Below are 24,401 nucleotides of genomic sequence, written 5' to 3'. Positions count from 1 at the left end.
CCGCAACAAAACATCATCTTGGACCTGGAAAATGGTACTCGTTTCTTTTAGGCCACAACCTCCTACTGAACCACAATGGGAATATGTGGGCTCATATCCTATAGTTATTTGCAAAGCTGCACTAAGAAATACTGTATTTGGATCTGCAGACTGCCTAAAATATGTAGTGCAAGAATTGGAGCGGGGGGGACGACGACACACCCATTATTACTACAACCACATTGTTTCTAAGTCCAAATATTGAAACATGTGCTGTGTTGCTAATCTCTATTCAGCTAGGTTCTTGATGTCCTTTCCCTTTACAGTGGTGCCTCGCTAGACGAATTTAATTCGTTCCACAGGTCTTTTCTTATAACGAAAAAATTCGTCTAGCGAATCCCATAGGAATGCATTGGATTTTTTTGGATTTTTTTTTGCCCATAGGGACGCATTAATTGAATTTCAATACATTCCTATGGGAAACCGCGATTCGCTAGACGAAAACGAATTCGTCTAGCGAGGCAACCTCCGCTAGAAAAAACCTTTCGTTAAGCCAAAATTTCGTTAAGCAGGGCATTCGTTAAGCGAGGCACCACTGTATTCTTCTCTTCCTCAGTGGCAGGCACTGCGATCTGCAAATCCTAATTTTTTACAATCTTTATCAATAGGGCGGAGATATAGATAGAAGTATGCCAAGGAAGCTTAATCAATAAACTTAAGCACTTGTTTCGGCCCCACAACCTGAAAATCTGAACGATTTGTGAACATAATATACTTTCCCATGCAGTGTTTTGATTTCATTCCTTCTCATAATTCTTGTACACAACAGCTCCCTAAGGCTTTGAAGCAAAATAAACAACTGCTTTCAAAGGCTACTGTCCAACACTATTTACTGGTCCACAGTAAACACAAAATCTGCCATTTTGTATGCACCAGGCTGCCTATAAACACACATTTAATTATATACCGGAGTAGCAGCTCTTCCTATCTATGCAATTAGTCTCCAAAGGCACTTTTTACCAGACGAGCTACTGCCATCAAGAGAGAGAATGGGTGGAATCCAAACACCTGCTAGTTGTGCATGGGGGGGGGGTGATTTTCCACCTGGTTCCTTGGGCAAACGTCCCCAAGGGTGATGACCCCCTGAAGTAGCACCTCTGAGGGTGACACTGCCACTCTTATGTCCATGAAGTGGAAGCACTTTCCCCAAATGCATGAAGTTTGAATAAGTGAAAATTGAACCCAAGACTGAGGATTAAAGCCCTAGCTAACAGGACCAGAGGTCAGGGATGATGGGAATTGTAGTCCCAAAACAGCTGGAGGGCCAGGTTTGGCCGTGCCTGCCCTAAGGCTTGCAAAATACTTTTAACGTGTGAAGTGCAATTGAAACATAATGTTGGAAAGCTTCCAGTCAATGGGCCTGATCTCTGCAACAGCACGTGGACGAGAATTCATTCTTTTGTGCTACAAGCACAAGTCATATAGACAACTGTGACAAATATTGCAGACTGGAAGTGCGAGGGATAGAACTTATTTTCCTCAATTGATTTTGTAGCTCCATGTCAATGGGGCTTTAGACCTGGTTTTGGCACAGAAACTGCTTTGATCGCCCAGTAGAGGCTTGCCTGGCGACTCCATTACATATCTTTAGGCACCAGGTGAAAACAACAGAGGGGAGGGGAAATATTTTATTTATTTTTATTTAAAACATTAATAAACGGTATAATGTTTTTTAAAAAAATATCTCAATACTGTACAACACAAAACTGCAAAGAATATAATTAAAACAATATACAACATAAAACTAGCAAAATAGTAGTATAAAGGCATATAAGAACACAAACAAGAATTCAGGGAATTTATAGAGACAAAAATAGGGTCTGATCTTATAGGTCAGGGAAAGCTTGGGCAATAGCATGTATCTTTACAAGAAATGTGCCTTTTAGAACTGCACCTTACTGTTTTTTAAACAATTCCTACAACATGCAGGAAAAACAAAATCCAGGATGTCATGACCTTTTCAAAACCAGATTCCCTGCAATTAAAAATGTGATGTAAGTGCTGAATAATCTTAATTTTTGGTGCATGACTATAAGAGAAAGAACGGTGTGGACATGCCTAACTGCGAGTTTTACTCACTCTATGCAGTCTTTCCTAGCAAACAGGAATAAAGGGTCTCTTGAGAATTATAACTACTAACTCAGTAAAGCAACACAAATCCCATAAGCATAAGTAACACTTTTAGCCATTTATATTAAATCCAACAGATATAGTTAAATACGTTTTATAAATATTAACCCTAACCAGTCTTCAAAGTACAGAAGATTGCAACCTCAAACCTTTTTGCATATGAGTATTATTTTTGAACGCAGAAGACAGGATTGACAGACATGAGAATTCAAATGCAGGTAGAAGAGAAAGAATTAAATTCAAGTTTTCTGGGTTGTATCCAACTGTGTCCTACCATTGATGAAAGGTGCTTTGATCAATTAGAGGCGCCTGTGAGCAATTGGGGGGGGGGGGTGTTTTCACAAATTCCCTCTTTTCTCCTGCAGGCCCTTGCATCACATCTCATTGCTGTTCCAAAGGGCCCCCCAACCCTCTGGAACATATTGGCATGGCACAGGGGGAGCTGCAAGAGGGAAGGTGGGTTCAGAGAAAATTGCCTGTACCCACCCCGCTTTCCATTCACTGAAGCCTCTGTTGGTTGAAAGAGTATTCTGTCACAACTGATAAGAGGACACAAATGGATACAATTTTCTGTATACAGTATATATCATGTTTGCTTGCAAACTAGCAGTAAAAGGTGGCAAATTTGTAGTTGAGAAATGGGGACGGGGTAGAGGTCTAAAAGTCCCCTATCCAATAAAAGTACATATTCGATTGCAATCAATCCCATTATATCTGAATCACACCCAAGCTTTTACCAGTATGACTTCAGGGCAACATATACCAGGCTCTTTCATTTGATCTTCAGACTGAAAGGCAATGGTGAAATGACTTAGTGGAGATTTCATCCCCATGTTTCCCGAATCGAAGTCCAACACTACCCATTATATCACAGTGGCCAAAACCAGTGCAATAAAAGGTGCTATGCACAAAACTGACCTTTTCCCCTAAAACAAATTTACTTCTTTCCTAATCTTTATCATCGGCCTACAGTTGATTTTATCTTCCTAAATTTTACATTTCTTCAACCTTCCATTTTAATTCGGGGAGCAAGCGCCAAACAAACACAGAAACACAAAGTGCAAAGAGAATTGTCGGCCTAAACAACACTGTACTGAAGGGCCCCTCACCACCGTATCAAAGCCTCTGGGGTGGGGACTGCACATTCATTCATCCAGGGTCTCGCATGAGCGAGCGAGAAGCATGAATGAATCATATAAAAGCATGCTTCCTGCCCAAACAGTCAGCCAAATGGGGCAGACATAACAGCAGTTCAGTTTTGTTCGGCATAATATGGTCAGTCCAGATACCGTTGCAATAATTTAAAGTGAGAGACTTTTCACCACTTTGGGGAACAAAATGCGACCTTGGCCAATCAAAGTTTGACCCTGGCTTTTTAAGAAAAACACTGTTAAAAGAAATACATTCTCACAAAACTCCACATACACAATGTACCTAACTTAGATTAAGACTAATTATCTTGCCTGAGCACCTATAAAATACTCTTTTGTTTTTCAGTGCACAGAGATTTCTATTCATCTGCTTACTGTCATCTTCCTCTCTGTTGTATTTGAAACTTAAGGAAAGCAACACACCTCTTTCCCAAATGGGACAAAACCTAGGAACTGAAACTGAAGTTGACCTAGTTTTGTCACGCAAGGGCTGAGGCAAATGTAGGTCAGTAGAACATCAAGTAAGCTACAAGGTAGAATACCAGGTTATCGCTCAGCACCTCCCAACTTTACTCACACACACACCTTGAAACCAAGGATAAAAACTACTTGCTTTGGATTTAATTCCTGTATTTCTTTGCTGTGTATAGCACTTTACTATTTTAAAATATTTATGTGTCATCACAGAACCAAGCTGGATTCCGATTAAATCTCACATAGATGTTTCTAATGCACCCCATTGCCATTTAGGCTGGATCCAGAGACGTCAAATAAGTGATTCAGTTAAACACGTTGTAAACTCATACAGGGAAATCCGTAGGGAAAGACAGGATTCCATAGCGGCATCTGGTGTCACAGTGTTATATCGCATATACAACGCATATACAGTGGTACCTCTATTTAAGTACACAACTGGTTCCGGAAGTCTGTACTTAACCTGAAGCGTACTTAACCTGAAGTGAACTTTCCCATTGAAAGTAATGGAAAGTGGATTAATCTGTTCCAGACGGGTCCACAGAGTACTCAACCTAAAGCGTACTTATGAGTGTAATTGGTTCTGGAAGTCTGTACTTAACCTGAAGCGAACTTTCCCATTGAAAGTAATGGAAAGTGGATTAATCCATTCAAGACAGGTCCGCGGAGTACTTAAACTGAAAGTACTGAAACCGAGGCGTACTTAAACCGAGGTATGACTGTAAAACACTTTATTTACCAATCTGGCCGAGTCCTTAGTTCATTGGCCAACGTCTGCTCAGCAGAAACTGCTGAAGTCAGATTCACCAATGACTTCTCTCTCTTTTTCTTTTTAAAAGTACCGTATTGCTGAGCAGCAGTGTGCATGACCTATTGAACAGGAAAAACAAAATCTTCAAATAATATTTATTCATTTTCAAACACTACAAAATACAAAAAATCACAAACAACAAAAACAAAAAGAGAACATAAAAAAGAAAAGCATATCAATTCTAACATTTTTACTTGACATTGTGGACTTCCTCAATTCCCCCCACACTGGGCCCATTTTTAAATTCAGATTAGGCAATTTTTCATATTATAACTTAAATCATTTTAGACATTTTTTCATTATCTCTCAACAATTTCTATTCTAAAAAGATCAACTAACCTAAACCTATAATTCATCCATTAATCCAAATCTAAATTTATTTTCCCATCCATCTATCTTGTATTTCCCCCCTTAGCCTGAAATTTATTCCCAAAAACTTTCCATAAATATTACTTCTTGTATCTTATTAACATTTAAACACTTAAATCTAATTCAGCCCCCCCTCCCCCGGACTCAGGGTCTCCCAGATGAATCAGCCACCTGCAGTTCCAAGCAGCTTCAATTGTGGCAGAAGAAACTGGAACTGATGCAACTGACAAGTGACAAGGTTTTCCAACCGCACGTCAATAGAAGTTTTAAAAGTGCAAGAGACCATTCCCAAATGTATACAACTCTATGAGGAAATGGTGGGTGGGCTAAAATGTGCTTAAGATATTCATTGCAGGTAATACCTGCAATTGTATATCCGTCTTCCAGTATGGCCCCAAAAGCAAATTTTTAAAAGAGCTACGCATTTAAAATTGCATCTCTGTTTTTGACATAGGCACATTACAGCACGGGAAATAAATGTAACTATTCAGTCCCGATCAAAGAGTGTGAAAACAGCACTGCAATTAGCTTCTGATGTGAAGTACCACCCAAACTGATCACCTTAAGACCCTATGACAAGGGTCTTAAGACCCTATGATTTGTTTTGGAGGAGGAGGAATGTTTCTTCGCAAGACTGCCTTATATTTGAGGGCTAAGAGCTCAGAGACAACACAGACATAGTAACAAATCTAGTACAGAGATTAATAGCCATCAGGACTTGCAACAGGTCTGTAGAATGCTATAAAACGAGCTTCCCATTAGAAATCACCCAACAATACACTGAAGCTCAGAAGTTGGCACTTTTGACTACCACAGCTAACAACCCCTAAATAAAGCTACTCTCTAGCCATACAGGACACCATTCACCAGTGGAGACACCAAACCACTGCTCCTATTCACCACTGGGCTTCTCACGCCTGTCATCATAGAGCTATTAAAAATAGGCACATACTTTTTATTTATCTAAATATCTGTAGCCTGCTCTTCAGTGTCGAAGCCTTCCCAAGGCAGCTCATGTTATAGCAAGGCAATATAGAAATACAGTACCCACTGAAACTGAAAACTAAACACATAACTGAACGGAAAACACCCAAATGAATGGACAGAGCCAGAGCAAGTTAGCACGGTCATACCTCGTGTTGCGTTAGGTTCATGTTGCATCTTTTCGGCTTGTGAACGCGGCACCCCCGGAAGTGTATACTGTACTTCCGGGTTTCGACGCATGCACAGAAGCATTCTGTGTGCTTTGCACATGCGCAGAAGCGCTCTATTGCGCTCCGCGCTTGCGCAGAAGCGCCGATCTAGTTGCAGACTTTTCGGGGTGTGAACGGCCCACTCCGGAACGGATTGTGTCCGCAACTAGAGGTACCAATGTATGTGGAAGAAGGTGCATCTCTGCCAGCAGGCAGGAGCTTCACCAGTGGGTGGGCAATGCCCACTGCAAAGGCCCCTGGTATGCCCGTGGAACGGCCCTCAAACAGAGTGTTTTGGGAGGCAGGGATGGATCAATGGTGGCTTGAGGTGCAAAGCTTCTTTGTACTTCCAAGAGGCCCCAGGATTAGGCTAATCAATTCCCCCCCCCTTATTACAATGGAGGTAAATTCTTACAAAATGGAAGCGTGGTTGATATGCCCCTCCTGACTCCCCACTGGACTGGACTGTTACATAACAAAAGAATAAAAGAATAAAACCTAGTACTTGACCCCCAGCAGAACACAAGTTTAAGAGGAAGTTAATCTAAGCTGTTCCACTGTGCCAGAGACAGTTGGTTCTGACAGAATGAACACCAGAACCGATACATTTTCTTTTCTTTTAAGATAAATTTTATTGTTTAAAAGCACGATGAATAAAAACACAAATATACATAAGAAAAATACAAAAAGTTACAAATACAGAAAAGGGGGGGGGAGAAAAAAGAAAAAAGCTAGAAAGCCTTATCTAAAAAAAACATTCCAACCAAGTCTATCCTCTAGAAAAAAAGAAAAGATACAGAATATATAACTCTCTACTCATGGATATTGAATGATGTTTGAGAAAATTAGAAATGATTGGAATGGATAAGAAAAGGAAAAAAGGATACTGTTAGTAAGAACCTGTGAAAGACAAGATAGATAAAAATGTATAACAAAAGGGATGGGAAGTATCTGTGTACAGAACTGATACATTTTCTTAGTGCTGCATTCAAGTGCTAGCATGTTTTTAAAAATTAAAAAAAAAACCACCTAAAGCCACAGAAACAGAGCCATGGGGACTGGCTGGTAGCGGACGAATGAAAGAACAATAAATGAGGGAAAAGCAAGAAGGAAACTGGTTGCTTCCAGATTAACAGAGTTTATAACTTTTATGTATTTATATAACATTTTTAGTTGCTAATGTCTACCATAGCTTCCTGTGACAGTGAAGAATTGCATTTTGCTGCTCAATCTGCAGTAAGACAATTCTTGCGGATAACCCTGGATCCTTGCATTTTGCATCCTTGCAATTTGAGGTAACAACTCTCCCACACAATTTTATAAGCATCTACTACATCCTCAAAAGCAAATTTATCACATTTTAAGCTTTTCTCCATTATAAATTGGTCATCATTTTAACTTGCCTTTCTTAAACATAATTTTCCCAATTATATGATATACTGTTTGAGGTAAAGCAATGTCAACTAAATGCAGGTACAGTGGTCCTCGCTTAACGAATGCCCTGCTTAACGAAATTTCCGCTTAACGAAAGGATTTTTCGAGCGGAGGTTGCCTCGCTAGACGAATTCGTTTTATGAAAAATTCGTCTAGCAAATCGCGGTTTCCCATAGGAATGCATTGAAATTCAATTAATGCGTTCCTATGGGCCAAAAACAATCAATGCATTCCTATGGGATTCGCTAGATGATTTTTTCATTATAAGAAAAGACCCGTGGAACGAATTAAATTCGTCTAGCGAGGCACCACTGTACTGTATATGTAGCTAAATTGTACCTACGATTCTAATAATCTACAACTAAGATGGCAATTGCTTGCTTTTTATCTGTTCTTAAATTCTTTATATTACATTTGCTTTCCTCATTATCACACTGCTCAAAAGTTGACATTTTCAAGTGACTGCAAAGTATTTATCAAATTAAGTCAATTAAGATATCTGTGTGTGCACTTGGGGGTGAATGTATAGGAATAATGGTTCCAAATGCCATTTATTTACAGGTGAAATTCGGAAAATTAGAATATCGTCGAAAAGTGCATTTATTTCAGTAATGCAACTTTTAAAAATTCATTTTATAATAAGACATACAAGAAAAACAAAAACAATACAGAACAAAATACAAACAAACATATCAATATTTCTTAACCTCATATTTTGCTTAACATTGTCTTGAGGACTTCCTCAAATCCCACTCATCTGATTTTCATTTTAAATTGTTTTTATCCTTAGCAGTTTTCATATATCCAAATTTCATCCATCATCATCTACGCCAATTCTTATTTTAAGCTATTCATATTTCTAAAACATTCTTCTCTTTTTTTCTTTTTAACTTATTGTCCACCTTCTCAATTTCAATTTCAATTTCAACACCTTTATTGGCATATATATAAAATATAAAAACAAAGACAAAACATATAAAACATATAGGTCATTAGTATAAATAGTAACTCTACATCATACAGAAATAATGGTGAGCAGGAGGAGGAAGAGGCACACAAGGGATCCTCAGCTATCATTGTTGAAGGCTAGATGTACTGATTTTAATTACATAAATTCTGGACAAGTAGTGGGCCATAATTCTGGTAATTTCGGGGAAGTCATCCCTCAGCAAGAGCTGGACCACTGTTTCCTTGTTGGGGAGGGTTCCAGGTCTCATAAAGGATAAGAGGGGGCCAAAATAAAAGAAATTAGAAAGGGGACAGTCCAGAATCATGTGAGCCATAGAGTCTACCTCTTTCTGGCCACAAGGGCATAATCTATTCCAGTAGGGGATGCCTTTGAGTCTTCCGGCTAACACAGAGGATGGAAAAGCATTTAGACGGGCCAACATAAATACTCTGCGATAAAAAGGAGATACCAGGTCATATAAATAATTAGGTATCAATCCTTGGTGCGGCGGCAGCCCCAGGAAGGCAGGCGAGCATACTAGAGGTTGGGCAGGATGAAGTTTCTGGAATTCAATATCAAGCAGTCTCTGCTTAATAAGAGTAAAGATATATGAGTCCTCATATGTCAAGAGGGAATCCACTGAAAGGCCTAGTTGCCTAAGTTTGTTGGAAATATTAGAGAACCATGTAAAGCTGTGGCTATCTTTCAGAAGATAGGATATCAGGCTATCTGGATCGGTATTAAAATGAATTTTTAGCCAATATTTAAAAGTAATGATCCACCCTCTTGTCTCAAGAAGGTGTTGGCCCAATTCTGCACAGATAGCCAGGTATGGCACACATTTTGGTACTCCAAGGATTTGCCGAAAGAAGGATGATTGGACTCCTTCTACTTTGTTGTTAAAGCTGGATATCCATAAGGGGATCCCGTATAGAAGCTGGGAGGCGGATTTTGCCTTATAGGCAGCAATTGCTGCAGGTACAAATTGATTCCCACCAAGAAAATGAAAGCGCTTGATTTGTGCAACCAAGCATCTTGCTAAATTAATTGTTCTGTTGCGATGGGTCACCCATTTTAAGTTATAGTGAAAGGTGACACCCAAGTATTTATAGCATTTAACTTGCTCCATTTTTTGGGTTCCAATCGACCAATTGAATGGACACCAACTTTTAGAAAAAACAAGAATCTTTGACGTGGAGTAGTTAATTGCTAGGTGATTCACTTCACAGTAATTGGAGAATGCTCTTAAATATCTTTGTAGCCCAACTCTGGAATAGGAGAGGAGAGCAGTATCGTCTGCGTACAAGAGGGTAGGGATTGCTTTGGTATCTAATCTGGGAGGATCCACCTTCTCCTATCCCCCCCCCATTCCCAGGCCTCCTGCCACGAGAAGGTCCCAGAGTGAACGGACAGTCGGAGGTGTTCCATTTTATAATTAGAATTCTCCCTACCTTCCCCCCTTCCCCCCCAGAACCCCCCCTGCCACCTAGAGGCTCCAAAATGGAGAGGAAGAACAGAGGCAGCGAGCCGCCCAACCATCTATTTCTATTTAGCTATCCTAAAGCTATTTCTCAATTTCTCATATTTCTAAACCTATTTATCACATACATATCATACTTTTCCTACCCTAGCCTAATATTTCCGCCAAGAAAACTTCATACAATTACTCATTCCTTTAATTTCACATATAACTTTTACCGTTTTATTTTTCCCATCTATTTTCTGCCTCTTCCTCCCCACCTCACCCCCCGGTCTCTTTCCCCCAATCGATACAGCAAGTTCCATAATATAGCCCAAGTTCAAATCCCATTTTTATCCAGTCCTATAAAAACCAATTTCCTTTTTCACCCCACTCCCAATCTCACGATTTAAAACCCACCTTTTTGTCCACCCCTCCCTCTGCCCCCCCAATTCCATAGAATCTCTCCCTTACCAAGCCCAAGTCATCACATTTCCCCTAATTTCCCATAAATTCAATCCCCAAAATAGTTCTTGTTTTTCCCTTCCTGAGATGGCATAGTTCCATGGGACATCTTGATGAGTTTTCTCTCCCTGTCTAACTTTTTCTTCTTCCTCTTCTTTGGATTCTTTCCCTTTGTCCTCAGGAACTGGTTCTTCATTTTTTTTTCTCTCATCCACTATAGTTTCGTTAATTTCCAATCCTTCTTCCTCTTCCTCCAGTGATTTATTACTCCTTTCTAAGTCCAAACTGATCTGGTGCTGCCCAATTGTGGGTTCCCACAACAATTTTAGTACTGTCTGTTGAAAACCAGGTGCACCTCCAGATGTTGACATTCTTTCCAGCTTCAAGGGCAGAGTCGAGATTAGAGAACAAGGAATAATGGGGTTTCAATCTTGTAAAGCAAAGTTATATCCAAATTGGCTAAAAAAGTTTCCATAGACATTATATTCCAAAACACAGAGTTCTTTTTAACCATTCAGTCAAAGAACGGTTGCAATTTTTAATGACAGCTGTCAAACATATCCATTCTCTTCATTGCAACAGTTCACATCCCCTTAGCAAAAAACACACTCCATTCCTTTATGATGTCTTCATAAAGTCCCACTGATTCTCCTGGGGTGCCGATTCCAGGGTTAAGAAAGGCTTTTCTCCTTCCCAATTACTGACTTTTGCAGGGATTTTGGTTAAAAAGAAGACTCTCCCCCCCCCTTTACCCTGCCTTCAGAGGGGAAAATAGGTTCATTTCTTGGAGGTTTAAACCACTCCAAATTTCTTTCCGGCTTTGGGGAATGTTAATGTCTCTTAGTGGATAGAGATGGAGTCCCTTTTTGGGGGGATCTCTCTCCCGTGACCAGATTTTCCAAATTTAAATCCAATGGATCAGATTACTCACGGTCTGTTCTTTTTGTAGAATTTTTTTTCCTTTGGAAGAATTGACCGCTGCTGTCTTCCAGTCATGCAGCTTCATGCTGTCAGAGTTAGCGATCTTTGTCTGTGCGCCGCGGCTCTACCTCCTCACTTTCGGGGGCTCAAAACAGAGCCGATCTGGGGAGGGAGGAGCCCGCGAATGGCGCCTGCCAGACGTTCTGTCCCCAAAACGCTTGATTTGGGGCTTTTTAGGGGGGTCCGCTGCGCTGGAGCGGTTTCCCCCCCCCCACCTCTGAAGCGCCGAGGTCCGCTCCGCTGAACAGACCTATGACTGGAGAAGATGGTGTGGTCAACCAGAAGTGCAACTTATTATTATTATTTTTCTTTTAATTTTTACAAATGCTTTCTTTTGGAAATTCCACAGTAATAAAACAAATAGTTACAATCATACAAAAATAAACATCGCTATTACATTTTCATTAATTACATTCCATTTCTAATTGACCCGCCTAATGACAAATAATTACAATTACAACAAATAAAAGCTTGACATATCTTGCTTTGCATGTCATGCATCTATATCATATATTGGTTTCACCTTTTAAGTTGTGTTACTGAAATAAATGCACTTTTTGACGATATTCTAATTTTCCGAGTTTCACCTGTATGATCAGCACTGAATTTTATTTTGTATTCTCTTGCCTAATTTCGAAAGGGGAATAATCTTCTTTGAATTTTACTATTCTGAATAGCTGGTCACCTTCACAATTTACTCCACTCTGCAGATTTGTGTTTAAAAACACACACAGAAAAGGTCTCAAAACACTTCCATGTTACACCACAGAGAATGACACCATAAAATCTCTGATTCTGTAGTTTTCTCTCAGTCAAATGACACCTTCCTTGTTATGTACAGAGCGTCAAGATCATTTTATTTAATACACAAATATGACATAAGCTCACAGATAAGAGTGATGATGAGAGCTAAGGCTTAGATACATAGCTATAATAAAAATATAATAAAAAGATAATCATTTACAAAGAAGGAGAATGATAATAGAAGATTGCTTTTCATGCATACAATCTCACATTGCTAAGCAGTCCTGTATTGTCATCCATAGCATCCCAAACTCTAAAGCATGCTTGCAAAAGACTCCCACCAAATAACATAGCCATACATATTTCAAGGGCAGGCTCATGCATTTTCAGGTAATGATCAAGGGTGGATTTATCATGTGTGGTCCAACACATATCATATTTAATCATAATAATAATAACAACAAATTTATTATTTATACCCCACCCATCTGGCTGGGTTTCCTCAGCCACTCTGGGTGGCTTACAGCTTATCTAAAAACGTAATAAAAACTTCAAGCATTCAAAACTTCCCGAAACAGGACTGCCTTCAGATGTCTTCTAAAAGTTGTGTAATTCTTTATCTCCTTGACATCTGAAGGGAGGGTGTTTCACAGGGAGGGTGCCCCTATGGAGAAGGCCCTCTGCCTGGTTCCCTGTAACTGCCTGGTATGCATTAATTCAATTTTTGAGGTTTGCTGAATTTATGGTAGTAAGGAAATTAACATACAAGGAAAGCCTCCCATACACTAGCAGAAGAAGTCTTCAAGATTTGGCCATCCAATGGATAAAAGTTCTGCTGGTCAACCCCAAAATTGATATTTAGATTACTATTTCCTTTGTAATGACTGAAAATAGAGACTATTTCCCCCCGTGAAATGTAACAAGTTTATTATCTGATATTTAACACAGCTAGAAGGTTCAAAAATATACCATCAGTTATTTACTCCTGTGCCACTATTGTCTATACATAGTGCACATTTTTAATAACATGTACTTTTCACTGCAGGCTACCAGTGCTACAAAGCAGATTCAAACATTATCTTGTACACTTACTTTCAGGAGATAGTGTGGTATTATATTTATACCATATCAAGATACCAAATAATGGATTATATTTGCATTTCTCTAACACATAATTTGGGGGACGCAGGTGGTGCTGTAGTCTAAACCACTGAGCCTAGGGCTTGCCGATCAGAAGGTCAGCAGTTTGAATCCCTGCGACAGGGTAAGCTCCCGTTGCTCGGTCCCAGCTCCTGTCAACCTAGCAGTTCGAAAGTACATCAAAGTGCAAGTAGATAAATAGGTACCGCTGCGGCGGGAAGGTAAACGGCGTTTCCATGCGCTGCTCTGGTTTGCCAGAAGCAGCTTAGTCATGCTGGCCACATGACCTGGAAGCTGTCTGCGGGCAAACGCCGGCTCCCTCGGCCTATAGAGCGAGATGAGTGCCGCAACCCCAGAGTCGTCCGCAACTGGACCTAACTGTCAGGGGTACCTTTACCTTTACCACATAATTTAATTGCTGATAAGCACTTTTTTGCAACATGAATCATAGAGTTAGAAGGAACAACAACGGTCATTGTCCAACCCCCTGCGATGCAGGAATCTATTTACCCAATGTGGGACTGAAACCATGACCCCCAGATTAAAAGTCTCATGATCTACTATCTCAGCTATCCCAGTGATGTTAAGAATGACAATCGGACAGCTTTCTGGCTGCATTAACATTTCGATAAGCTTACTGAAGAAGAGAGCCATCTGAAGAGAGACTATACAGAAGGAAATCTATTTTATTTACATAGAATATGATAACTAAATAAAATACAGTGGTACCTCGGTTTAAGAACAGCCCTGTTTACGAACGATTCGGTTCATGAACTCCGCAAAACCAGAAGTAGTGTCCCGGTTTGCGAACTTTACATCAGTCTAAGTACGGAAGCCAAATGGTGGAAGGGCACCGGCGGCAGGAGGCCCCATTAGGGAAAGTGCGCCACGGTTTAAGAATGGTTTCAGTTTAAGAATGGACTTCCGGAATGGGTTAGGTTCGTAAACCAAGGTACCACTGTATAAGGGTCAATAGCTGTACAGTGGTACCTTGGTTTGCATATGTTTTGGATTACAAACACGTCAAAGACAGAAGTGTGTGGCCTGGTTTGCAAACGTTTTTTGGATTACAACCCATTTTGGGGGGGGATTACGGACACATTTTTTTGGAGGCCCCATTGGCGAAAACACGCCTTGGCTTACAACCTGTTTTGGTTTACAAACGGACCTCCGAAACGGATTATGGTTGTAAACCAAGGTACCACTGTATTTTAAAGGTTTTAGTTCTGCCACTATCCAGGGAGGTCATATAACACGGGGTGTCTGAGATATGGGTCCTAAGGCATGACACTGGTGGAACCATCCACAAAAAACAACAATTTTCTTGTTGTTTTGTATTGTTTTTTTAGTAGTCTCATATCAACAACCTAGATGCAAATAAGCTAGAGAGAAAGAAAACTAATGTTAGCATTTCGTTGTGCTCTGGTTAACAATTTAGACTGGAAATCTATTTGATTTCTTTATCTCACTATACTGTATGACTCATGGAAGAAGGAGGGCTGTATCCTTACATTCCCAGGAAAGCCTCCATACAACACACCCAATCCCCATGTCAAATCCAGCACGTCACATACAATTTGCATCCAACACAGAGAATTGCAGATTTACATTATGATCAACATTCCACTATTCTCTGTGGGCATAGAGGACTCATGTTTCAGAAGACTTTGGGCAACTTATATTTATGAGGTTTTTTTAGGGTCAACAGAAAACAACAACCCTAAAAACACTAATTATTCTCCCTGTGCATTTTGAGGTGCAGGGGTTGGGGAGGGAAGAGACAGAGAGAGAGAGAATGGGGCTGCCTCAAATCTCAAAGCACAAATATAAGTCCCACCCACCTGCTGCATGGCCTGTGGCCTAACTTAGGTGAAAGTTCTTTTTCATACTTTTGTCATACCAATTAAGCCCACACAGTGAAATCCTTGAAAGCGAGAAGTGCACAAAGGTACTGGTGGGTAAGCCACTGAGTTTGGCCACTAGAGACAATATAAAATGATCCCAATGGCCCAAATAGATTACTAATCATTTGCCATACTTAGTTCAGTATATTTCCACAAATAAAGCCCTCAAGAAGAAACACCACTACCATATGCTATTATTTAGCAATACCTATATACAAAACTAAATGTACCACTGTGAAGAGAAATCAAAGCTGGTGATCTTGCTATTTACACATGTTCTCAAGCTCCACAATCAAAAAGAAATAAATTCATTCATTTGAAAGAAACTCAAGCCATTTAACTGGGTTCCATGCTAGCACTATTCTAAGAATGTTAACACTGGCACAAAAGAGCCCCTGATTTCTTCCATCTAAAATCTCTTCTCTCTGAACATTACAAAAACTTTCTCAGGAACATTTGCTGTATACACAGAGGATTCAACGTAGTCGAGAAAGGAATTAAACTGATGTATCAATGTATTTGCTTGGCGGATTGATTGATTTTGTATTTTCACACCACCCTTCATCAATCATTCCAATGATTTTAGTGTGGAAACTCACAAACAAAAACAGGCAGCATGCAAGCCTTATTTGCATCGCAACTGGAGGCAACAGGTAGAGCAAAATGCGTACTACTTTCAAATTAGGAGTTTTTATCATGCAGAGCCCTCTTAAGGAGGGCTCCTACAAAAACTGAAGAGGATCATACAGAAAACATTCAGAAGACTAAAATATTTATATTGAACCCAGCGAGATTTTAACAATGACCACAGCATAAGCATAACACATTTACAACAAGAAAAAAGAAAGGCACCTGGAGACATCTGACACTGGGCATGCTCTGCAGGCATCTCAGTGCGCACATGCTCTCTACCAGGTTGGAGCAGCCTAGCCACAAAGACCTTGGCACAGAACACTGCAGGGTGACAAAAAGGAAGGAAGAGAAGAAGCAGTTAGATGCCACAAGTTACTGAACGCAGGTAACTTATTAGTATGTTAAAGTGGATAACCAAAAACATCTACTAATCCCATTCCAAACTGCTTAGCCAGATCATCAATCAAGGGCTGAATCCACCAAATGCTACAATTGCATACATAACCTATGCTATCTGAAGCATAAATTGGGTTGAATTCACACCATCAGATTGTCCACATTTGAGCATTAATTAGCTGTCAATCTGCTTTTTCTCCACTCACATTAGGCTAGTGTGGTCCACAGATTTGAATCTGTGCATGAGAAACAACTACGGTAATAGGTGTTCCCTTTTGGGTGTGTCCCTACCTTCTAATTTGTTGGTTCTTTTATGCCAATGCATGTGCACAGACAGCTTTTGTGTTTTTTTGTTTTGTTTTTTTAAAAAACCCACTTATGAAGTGGGCAAGTCAAGCAACTGTAAATTTGCTTGTGCAGTCTTCTGGTTTTCTGCAAATCATGAGGGATCAAAGGCCGGGGTGGAGGGGAGAACCTCCATTCAGGAGCTCACAGGAAATAGTTACGAGCACAGGCAGAAAGAAATGAGAGCGTCAAGGAAGTAGTGGGCACGGACAGGGGAAAGGTAGAAAGTGAAAATTGAGTCACCCAGCCAAAAACACCCAAATAAAATCATCTGTGACCGTGAGGAGAGTGGTTTAGAACCCAATTTCCCTCAGTTTTTCAGACTATCTCCATATCAGGTAAGCATTGAGGCAAGTGTTGTTTGAGGGCATTGCTTGTGGACTATGCAAATTAAAATATAATACAACCACACAGTAAGCTCTGGTGTGGACAATCCCCAAGTTAGTTACTCTTGAATCTCACTAATGTAAACGGATCCTAAATTTGTCAAACTAGTTGATTTCTTACGGGACCAAAATGCAACTACTTTCATCCGCCAATCTACTGGAGTTTTCAACAACCCCAATGAAATGCAGCTTGCAGAGTAGCAATTCTTAGTGCTGCAATTATCTAGTAACATTCATTTATGAGCTCCAAAAGGAAATAAATGAGTCCTTGAAAGTGGAGCCCAGAGTACTCTTGAGTGTTAATCGCTTTTTGTACAAAGCCACTCCCAATACACTACCCAAAAAAGATAATCACAAATCTGGCACTGGGATACAAGTGAGGAACTTGATGCAGCGTTTCATGCATAAGTTTCTCACTGCTGAGTCTGAAAAAACTTGCTGATCTATTGTGCATAACTTGTTGTTGGATCAATTAGTTTCTCTGCAACTATTTCTAATGATTCCTTCCAAGTCTCATATACTTAACTTGGATTGAAAATAAGTTAAATAGTGCAGGCTGTTATGATGAGCCTATTACATAGCTCTTCGGTTATTGTGGACAGAAAGTGTTACTGTTTAAAGAAAAATAGAAGTTTGTCAAAGTTGATTATGAGGACTGAGCCCTACTAAGGAATTATTAACTTGTACTGCACATAATCCCAATCAGTTGTTAATGAGCCAAACAATTTAACATCAGATTACATAATTTGGCAGGCCAAGTAAGTCTACCCAGGTCACAAATACTTAACAGAGAGGCAATTTAAGGATAATTCATCCTGGTCATAAACTAAATGAGTTTAACATCAAGACTTTAAAGACTCAAAATGGATCATATGCTTTAAAATAAATCTAAAACCACCACCACCACCACCCCAGTAATAAACACCAGGGAAGCTCTGAGCATCAAGTGCCCTGCCTTTAATTTAAACAGGCATATTTACTTATAGTAAATTTTACATTAGCAAATACCGTATGTAAAAGTTAAGGCTATAATACAGAAATCTACCTTACCCTTGACAAAATGCATTGAATGAGGTAGCTCTTTTGCATTGCAAAGAACAAACCAATACCATAAGTTGCTTTTGAAACTCCCAAGTTTCAAAAGCAGTTCATTGTACTAGAAGAAACTGGGGCTGCAGTTTGAGAAATGCAAATCTAAAGTTGATGGGAGTGGTCATTGGGAGTTTTGAGGCAAGGTGCCATCGGTATGCTGATGACACTCAGCTCTATCTCTCAATTACATCTGGATTGGGAGAAGACATGGAGTCCCTGGATTGGTGCCTGGAAGCAATGTTGAGATGGATGAAGAAAAACAAGCTGAACTTGAATCCTGGTAAGACAAAGGTACTGTGTGTGAGTGGCTCCTGTGTCTGTGAAACTGGTCAATTTTTTACCCTGGATGGGTCAAATAATGCTATTCCTTTATACAAGAATGCTTGTATTTTAAAATACTGCAAATAAGTACTGATGACTCCTATCAAGTACTGTACAGTGGTACCTCGGTTTATGAACACAATTGGTTCCAGAAGTCTGTTCATAAACTGAAGCGTTCATAAACTGAAGCAAACTTTCCTATTGAAAGTAATGGAAAGTGGATTAATCCATTCCAGACAGGTCCGCGGAGTACTCAACCTGAAGCGTACTTAACCCGAGGTATGAGTGTAATTGGTTCCGGAAGTCTGTTCATAAACTGAAGCGTTCATAAACTGAAGCGAACTTTCCCATTGAAAGTAATGGAAAGTGAATTAATCCATTCCAGATGGGTCCGCGGCATTCGTAAACCGAAAATTTGTAAACCGAGGTGTTCCTAAACCGAGGTTCCACTCTACTTGTATTTCAATCAATAAGAGGGCAATAGCTTCAGGAACAAAATCTGGCTTTTAAGTCCCTACACAACTTTGGTAAATTGGTAAATTGCTTCTTAATTAAAGTGCTAACCCATGCAGGGGGGGGGGGCAGGGATGTTGCTATCACATCTGTTTTTAAATGAGCCAAAGAATTAACTTTGGAAGGGTTCAAAGACTTATCTTATCTACTCAAAACAGACAATCCTTTCCCCCCAATTAGTCCAGATCACAGTGGGCCACAAGACAAAGATGGTTCTTACACAGATGTCAATGCAATAAAGACAAACCAAGCTTCACTATAGCACAGGAAAGCAAAAAGGCCATCACACCCCCCATCAGTATTGCTGGTCAATCTTTCCTGGAAAACCATGTCTTCCCAGACCAACATATGCTGGCCAGCTAGCACTTACAGTGGTGCCTCGCTGAACGAATGCCCTGCTTAACGAAATTTCCGCTTAACGAAATGATTTTTCGAGCGGAGGTTACCTCGCTAGACAAATGCGTTTTACGAAAAATTCGTCTAGCGAATCGCGGTTTCCCATAGGAATGCATTGAAATTCAATTAATGTGTTTCTATGGGCAAAAAAATCCAAAAAAAATCAATGCATTCCTATGGGATTCGCTAGACGAATTTTTCGCTATAAGAAAAGACCCGTGGAACGAATTAATTTCATCTAGCGAGGCACCACTGTACTTATTTAAGCAACTACTGGCATTCATTTCCCCATATTGCACACCATAGAGAACTGGTGCTTCATGTGCTAGTCAGCATTCTTGGCTAAGTAAATCTAATCACTGCAGCCCTTTCAGTATGGGGGGGAAACATAGGGTAGATCAACTTTCAGTAAATTTTGCATTGAACAGCAGGAAGCAAACATGTTAAAGGTAACACAGTTCAACAGCAAACTAAACTAATTTAGCTGTAAACATTAAACATGATCATTTCATGCTACATTTATGGAACATGTAAACTCTCTGAAAAGTGATCTAAATGTGATTACATAATTTAGGGAATTTGTTATTGCAATTACAATATATTGCCATAAACTGGACATGCTTAAAGTGGTGATAGGTGCACAACCTGATGCATTCCTATCAGTACAGCTCAACCTGTTTTTGACTATGCGATTAGCAACTTTCTTCAAATCAAGTCAAAATGGTTTTTTTAAAATAAAACCCAACACAGAGCAATGGTTTTGCTTTCCAATAATCCACTCATGGGCTGACATTTTCTAAAACATTAAGGTAATTTTTGCCTCCGTGTACTTTGGTGTGCTACTAACACTAACCTTCTGCATCTTTTTAGACTGACAGGATTATTTCATTGTGATATAGGCAGTTCATTTGTAGGCAGCAGACACACTACTTCAAGCTAGAGCATTTTGGCATTTAAGCTTGGCAAACACTTTGAATAGTAGCGCTCCTGTAAAAATCAAACACCTGAAGATGCCTTACAGTTAAGCAGACCACTGGCCCATCAAGACCAGTACTGCCAACTCAGTTGGCAAACCCCTCAGGCAACCTTCTATATTCTGCTCTCCAAGATCATTTAGTTCACAGGTGGACTCCCAATTCCCATCAGTCCCATCTAGCAATGGTCAGGGAGGGCAGCAGTTGAAGTCCATTATCATGTGGAAAGCCACAGGTTTCCTGCTCTAACTGGAGATGTTGGGCACTGAAGCTGACAGCAGCTACCTGCTAACCAGGTTCTCTATCAGTGAGCAATGGGTCCCCCTCCCCCTTGCAAAATGAAAAAAAGGAGGGAGGGAGAAAGCACAAACCTTAAATTTGAAAACAGAGAATTGGAAGCATTTAACAACTTGCACAGCTCTGATGGAAGTCGAGTAACATAACATCAAGCCATTGCATTCCTTCACAACTTTAACAATATGCTAAGATTCTTCTGGTCTGATGCCACCCCCTCCCCATTTGTCTCTAGGATGAGACTGGAAAAAAGTCTTTGGGCAGGGAGAAATGAACAGGTGAGCAAGAAGAATCCTGTGGTCATTTGATCAGGCGCCTCCTTTTACCTAGAGAGAATTAACCCTCCTTAAGGATAATGTCCAGGGAGGTTTTTGTTTAGCCTTACATGGCTGATTTTTGTCTGCTTGGTTTTTAAGTTTTAGTTGAGGCCCTCAATTTCACTTGACAGAAGTTGCCAGTGGTTCATTAGAGTGCTGTTATTAGGAGGCAACACACTCTCAGCACTGCATCATTTACATACTACTATTAGTGTATATCTCCTCTGCAGAACAACTAACAAAAAGAGACATATTTTTGCCCATAGGACAAAATCACCTAACTTTTGACATTGAGGAAGGCAACAAAGAGAGACAGCTGCAAACAAGGGATGAATGCAAACAGTATGAATGCATCATGTAAATACACACACTTGTCCACTGGGGGATAAGGACTGAAGAGAAATTAAGCTGGAAGCTTCATAGGAAAAGTGGGTTTTGAGGAGGGATTTGAAGAAGGGAAAAGAGTTGGCATCACACAGGCATTCTGAAAGGATGTTCCATACACAGCGGAGCAGCAAGAGGATGAGCAAAGACAATACGTATTTTACACACATATTTTACATGTGTGCAATTCACATTTTACACACACACACGGTGTCCCAGTCAAAAACGAAGTTTCACTTAACCAGTAGTAGAACTTAACCCACTCTAAAGAAAATTCACCTTGAAAATGAGGGAGGGGGGAAATGATGGATTGCTGCCGGTCACATCAGTGGCAACTTCTGAGTTCATACCATTACGGCCATTTTACAGGGGCTGTATTTATTGCTTCATGGCAGGAAGGAAAATTGCTCTAAAAGTGAGAGCAGTAACAGATGTGGCTGCAAGATGGCTGCATCATCAATAGTTTTATAAAAACCCAACAAGATATAAAAATCAAATATTTCTTAAAACATCACCAAGGACTTAAGCAGCAAGGAGTGCTGGTTCCTTTTATGGGTGACAGCATATGCACCCTTTTTCCAGTCTACTAAGAAAGCACCGTTCAATTTGAGAGGTCTCAACCCTTGGCTCTTATGGACCGGTCTTGTAGCAACAGCAACAGACTGCATCTTGCAGGGAACAGGGCTGCTGGCTGAGATCTAAAGAGTTGCTTAGACTCACAGAATGGGCTTGCATGAAACTGTAGGCTTCTCGTTCTTCTTTGAAAACAGCTGACACACACACACCCCACATCATGTGACAGAGTGCTTTTGAAATCCTTCATAGTTTTCAAAAACTCAGTTTGCCAGGCACAACAGCAAACTGCTGTTAAGAGAGAAAGTGTAAAGCCCTCTTGGGCTCATGGAATTGATCCCACAATTCCTTGGATCCCTGCCCACAGCCTCTGCTTCCTAAGGAGCCTCTTCCAGTTACAACGCAGTTGTTACAGGGAAGAGATTAAGAAAGGCCTAACCCAGTGTAAAGCACCATCACTGCTGATGGTGACAATACATTTCTGGGCATAGAACCCCTGATGTAACACACTTACATGCCTTGCTCTCCATCGCCTTTTTCAGGCATTCTCCCTTCCATGTGTTAACAAATGAGCAAGGGGGAGAGCAGGTCTGAACTTGCTAGCCCTGCTGCCATGTACTCACAGGCGCCACTCCCATAATCCACATGGAGGGAGGGACATCTGAAGTGAGTGGCCTGCTGTATACTTATAGGCTTTCCTTATGGCGTTGTGGTGTAAACCACTGAGCCTAGGGCTTGCCGATCGGAAGGTCAGCAGTTCAAATCCCCGTGACGGGGTGAGCTCCCGTTGCTCACTTCCAGCTCCTGCCAACCTAGCAGTTCGAAAGCACGTCAAAGAGCAAGTAGATAAATAAGTACTGCTCCGGTGGGAAGGTAAACAGCATTTCCGTGCGCTGCTCTGGTTTCGCCAGAAGTGGCTTAGTCATGCTGGCCACATGACCCGGAAAAACTGTCTGCGGACAAACGTCAGCTCCCTCGGCCAGTAAAGCGAGATGAGCGCCGCAACTCCAGAGTCATTCGTGACTGGACTTAACTGTCAGGGGTCCTTTACCTTTACAATCTCTAATCCTGCAAACCAGAGCTGTAAATTGTGTGGGTAGCCTACATGCATGCAGCAGACTCTCCTGCTTCCAACCTCCCCCAATGCATGACTGGCAAGGGCAAGGGAGCGAATGCAGTCCCATTCTTCCCCTTCCGTGATTGCAAATGCACAAGGGCAAAATGCTTGGAAAGCGCCACTAAAGTTCAATACGTTTCCCCACCCCCCCACCCCGACAGCTGAGATGGCCGCAGGCAGATGCAGTCCCCTAATAATTCTAACTGCTAACTGGCCCCTGGTGACCCCAGGAAGTTTTTGGCAAGGTGTGAATTTTGTATACAAATGCAGGTATTTTGTAAGTTATGCTACTGTGAAGCCTTGACTGCTAAATAATGATAATCTTGTTATGGGGGCTGACCACTCATGGGAGAGCTTATTTCTAATCCCACCTCTCATACTGGAGGCAGCTCATAACGATTAAAAACAAAAACCATCATAAAACCTTGGAAAACCAGCAGTAAAAAATACAAACACACATAAAACATCCCAATTATAGCAACAGCAATTTTATTTCATTGGTCTATGTAGGAAAACATGCTTCTGGAACCCACACCACTATCCCAATAAAAGTGACTCCGTTCTGCTCCAACTCAAGGCCAAGGAATACCACACCAGAAGTCATGCGTGAAACATGGGAAAAGAAGTACCAGACTCATTTTGCATATATGATAAGCATATGCTCTTTGACACTTCTGCCATACTACATCAATTCTATTTTCATTTGTAGACAAGTCACAAGAGTGCAGAAGGTTAAGTATGGTACTTAGCCACATTGTTCTCAGGTCACAAAGGGCAGTTTTGTTCTTCAACATGAGGCTGTTGTTTTCTTCCAACATGAGCATCACTTAGTAGACAAATACCAGGAAACTATAGCAAGTAAGCAGAACCAGCTTGGGTTTTCCTCTTTAGCTTCCAGCCAACTTCACTGAATCCAGGATAGTGATTTAACACTGAGTGAAATCCTCTGCGCATCTACTCAGAAGTAAGCCCCACTGAGTTCAATAGGGCTTGCCCCCAGGTAGATAGATCTAGGATTGCAGCATATGGGTCAGTTCAACTTCAGCATCTATATGTATTCATTAATCCTTTCATGCAACAATGAACCAGTCAGTTCAACTAATGGTCCTATGTTGTGTTCATTGGGGCACAATAGCAGGGGAAATAATATGTTTTTTATTTTGTTTACTTGGGTTTCGAGTCCACCCTATCCCTCCTGTTAATGGGACAGGAGATCAACACTTCCTTCTTCTGTGCAATCTGTTTTTTTAACAAAACAAAGACCTTTGTGCTGGAACTCCCTGTCAGTCTCGTGTAGTGACCTGTTGAGCCCTGACAGAAATTCATGTGTGCATGTGCCACACTTGCAGATCATGCAGTTAATGTACCGATGAGCCAGACCCAGTCGCAGGTATTACACATTGCAAATAAGTAACTT

At 40.6% G+C, this 24,401-nt stretch overlaps 1 protein-coding gene and 1 long non-coding RNA gene across 12 annotated transcripts in view; both read right to left on the bottom strand.

Annotated features, from left to right (window-relative positions):
* FBXW11 (F-box and WD repeat domain containing 11) overlaps positions 1-24,401 on the bottom strand; it is an 86,292-nt gene that overhangs the window by 42,388 nt on the left and 19,503 nt on the right. For 5 of the 11 annotated variants that reach the window (XM_088665534.1, XM_035110156.3, XM_088665533.1 and 2 more), the window contains one exon: positions 16,096-16,197. The exons of 5 other annotated variants lie outside the window; for them this stretch is intronic. In XM_088665534.1, coding sequence (XP_088521660.1) covers positions 16,096-16,146 — 51 coding nt within the window. In that variant the 5' untranslated portion in view covers positions 16,147-16,197. Of the gene's footprint in view, positions 1-4,533; positions 4,660-16,095; positions 16,198-24,401 lie in introns of those variants that run through there. One more of the 11 variants, XM_088665538.1, reaches the window with a different exon arrangement.
* LOC148686158 (uncharacterized) lies at positions 6,775-10,024 on the bottom strand. Its single transcript, XR_015948845.1, has 2 exons — positions 9,899-10,024; positions 6,775-8,503 (listed from the first exon to the last, which is right to left on the bottom strand). It is a non-coding gene; the product is annotated as an uncharacterized LOC148686158 (long non-coding RNA).

The sequence above is a fragment of the Zootoca vivipara genome, chromosome 3 (assembly GCF_965207765.1).
Source record: "Zootoca vivipara chromosome 3, rZooViv2.hap1.1, whole genome shotgun sequence".
NCBI classification, from domain to species: domain Eukaryota; kingdom Metazoa; phylum Chordata; class Lepidosauria; order Squamata; family Lacertidae; genus Zootoca; species Zootoca vivipara.
The sequence above is the reverse complement of the archived record's forward strand: the minus strand, read 5'-3'. Positions and strand labels throughout refer to the sequence as shown.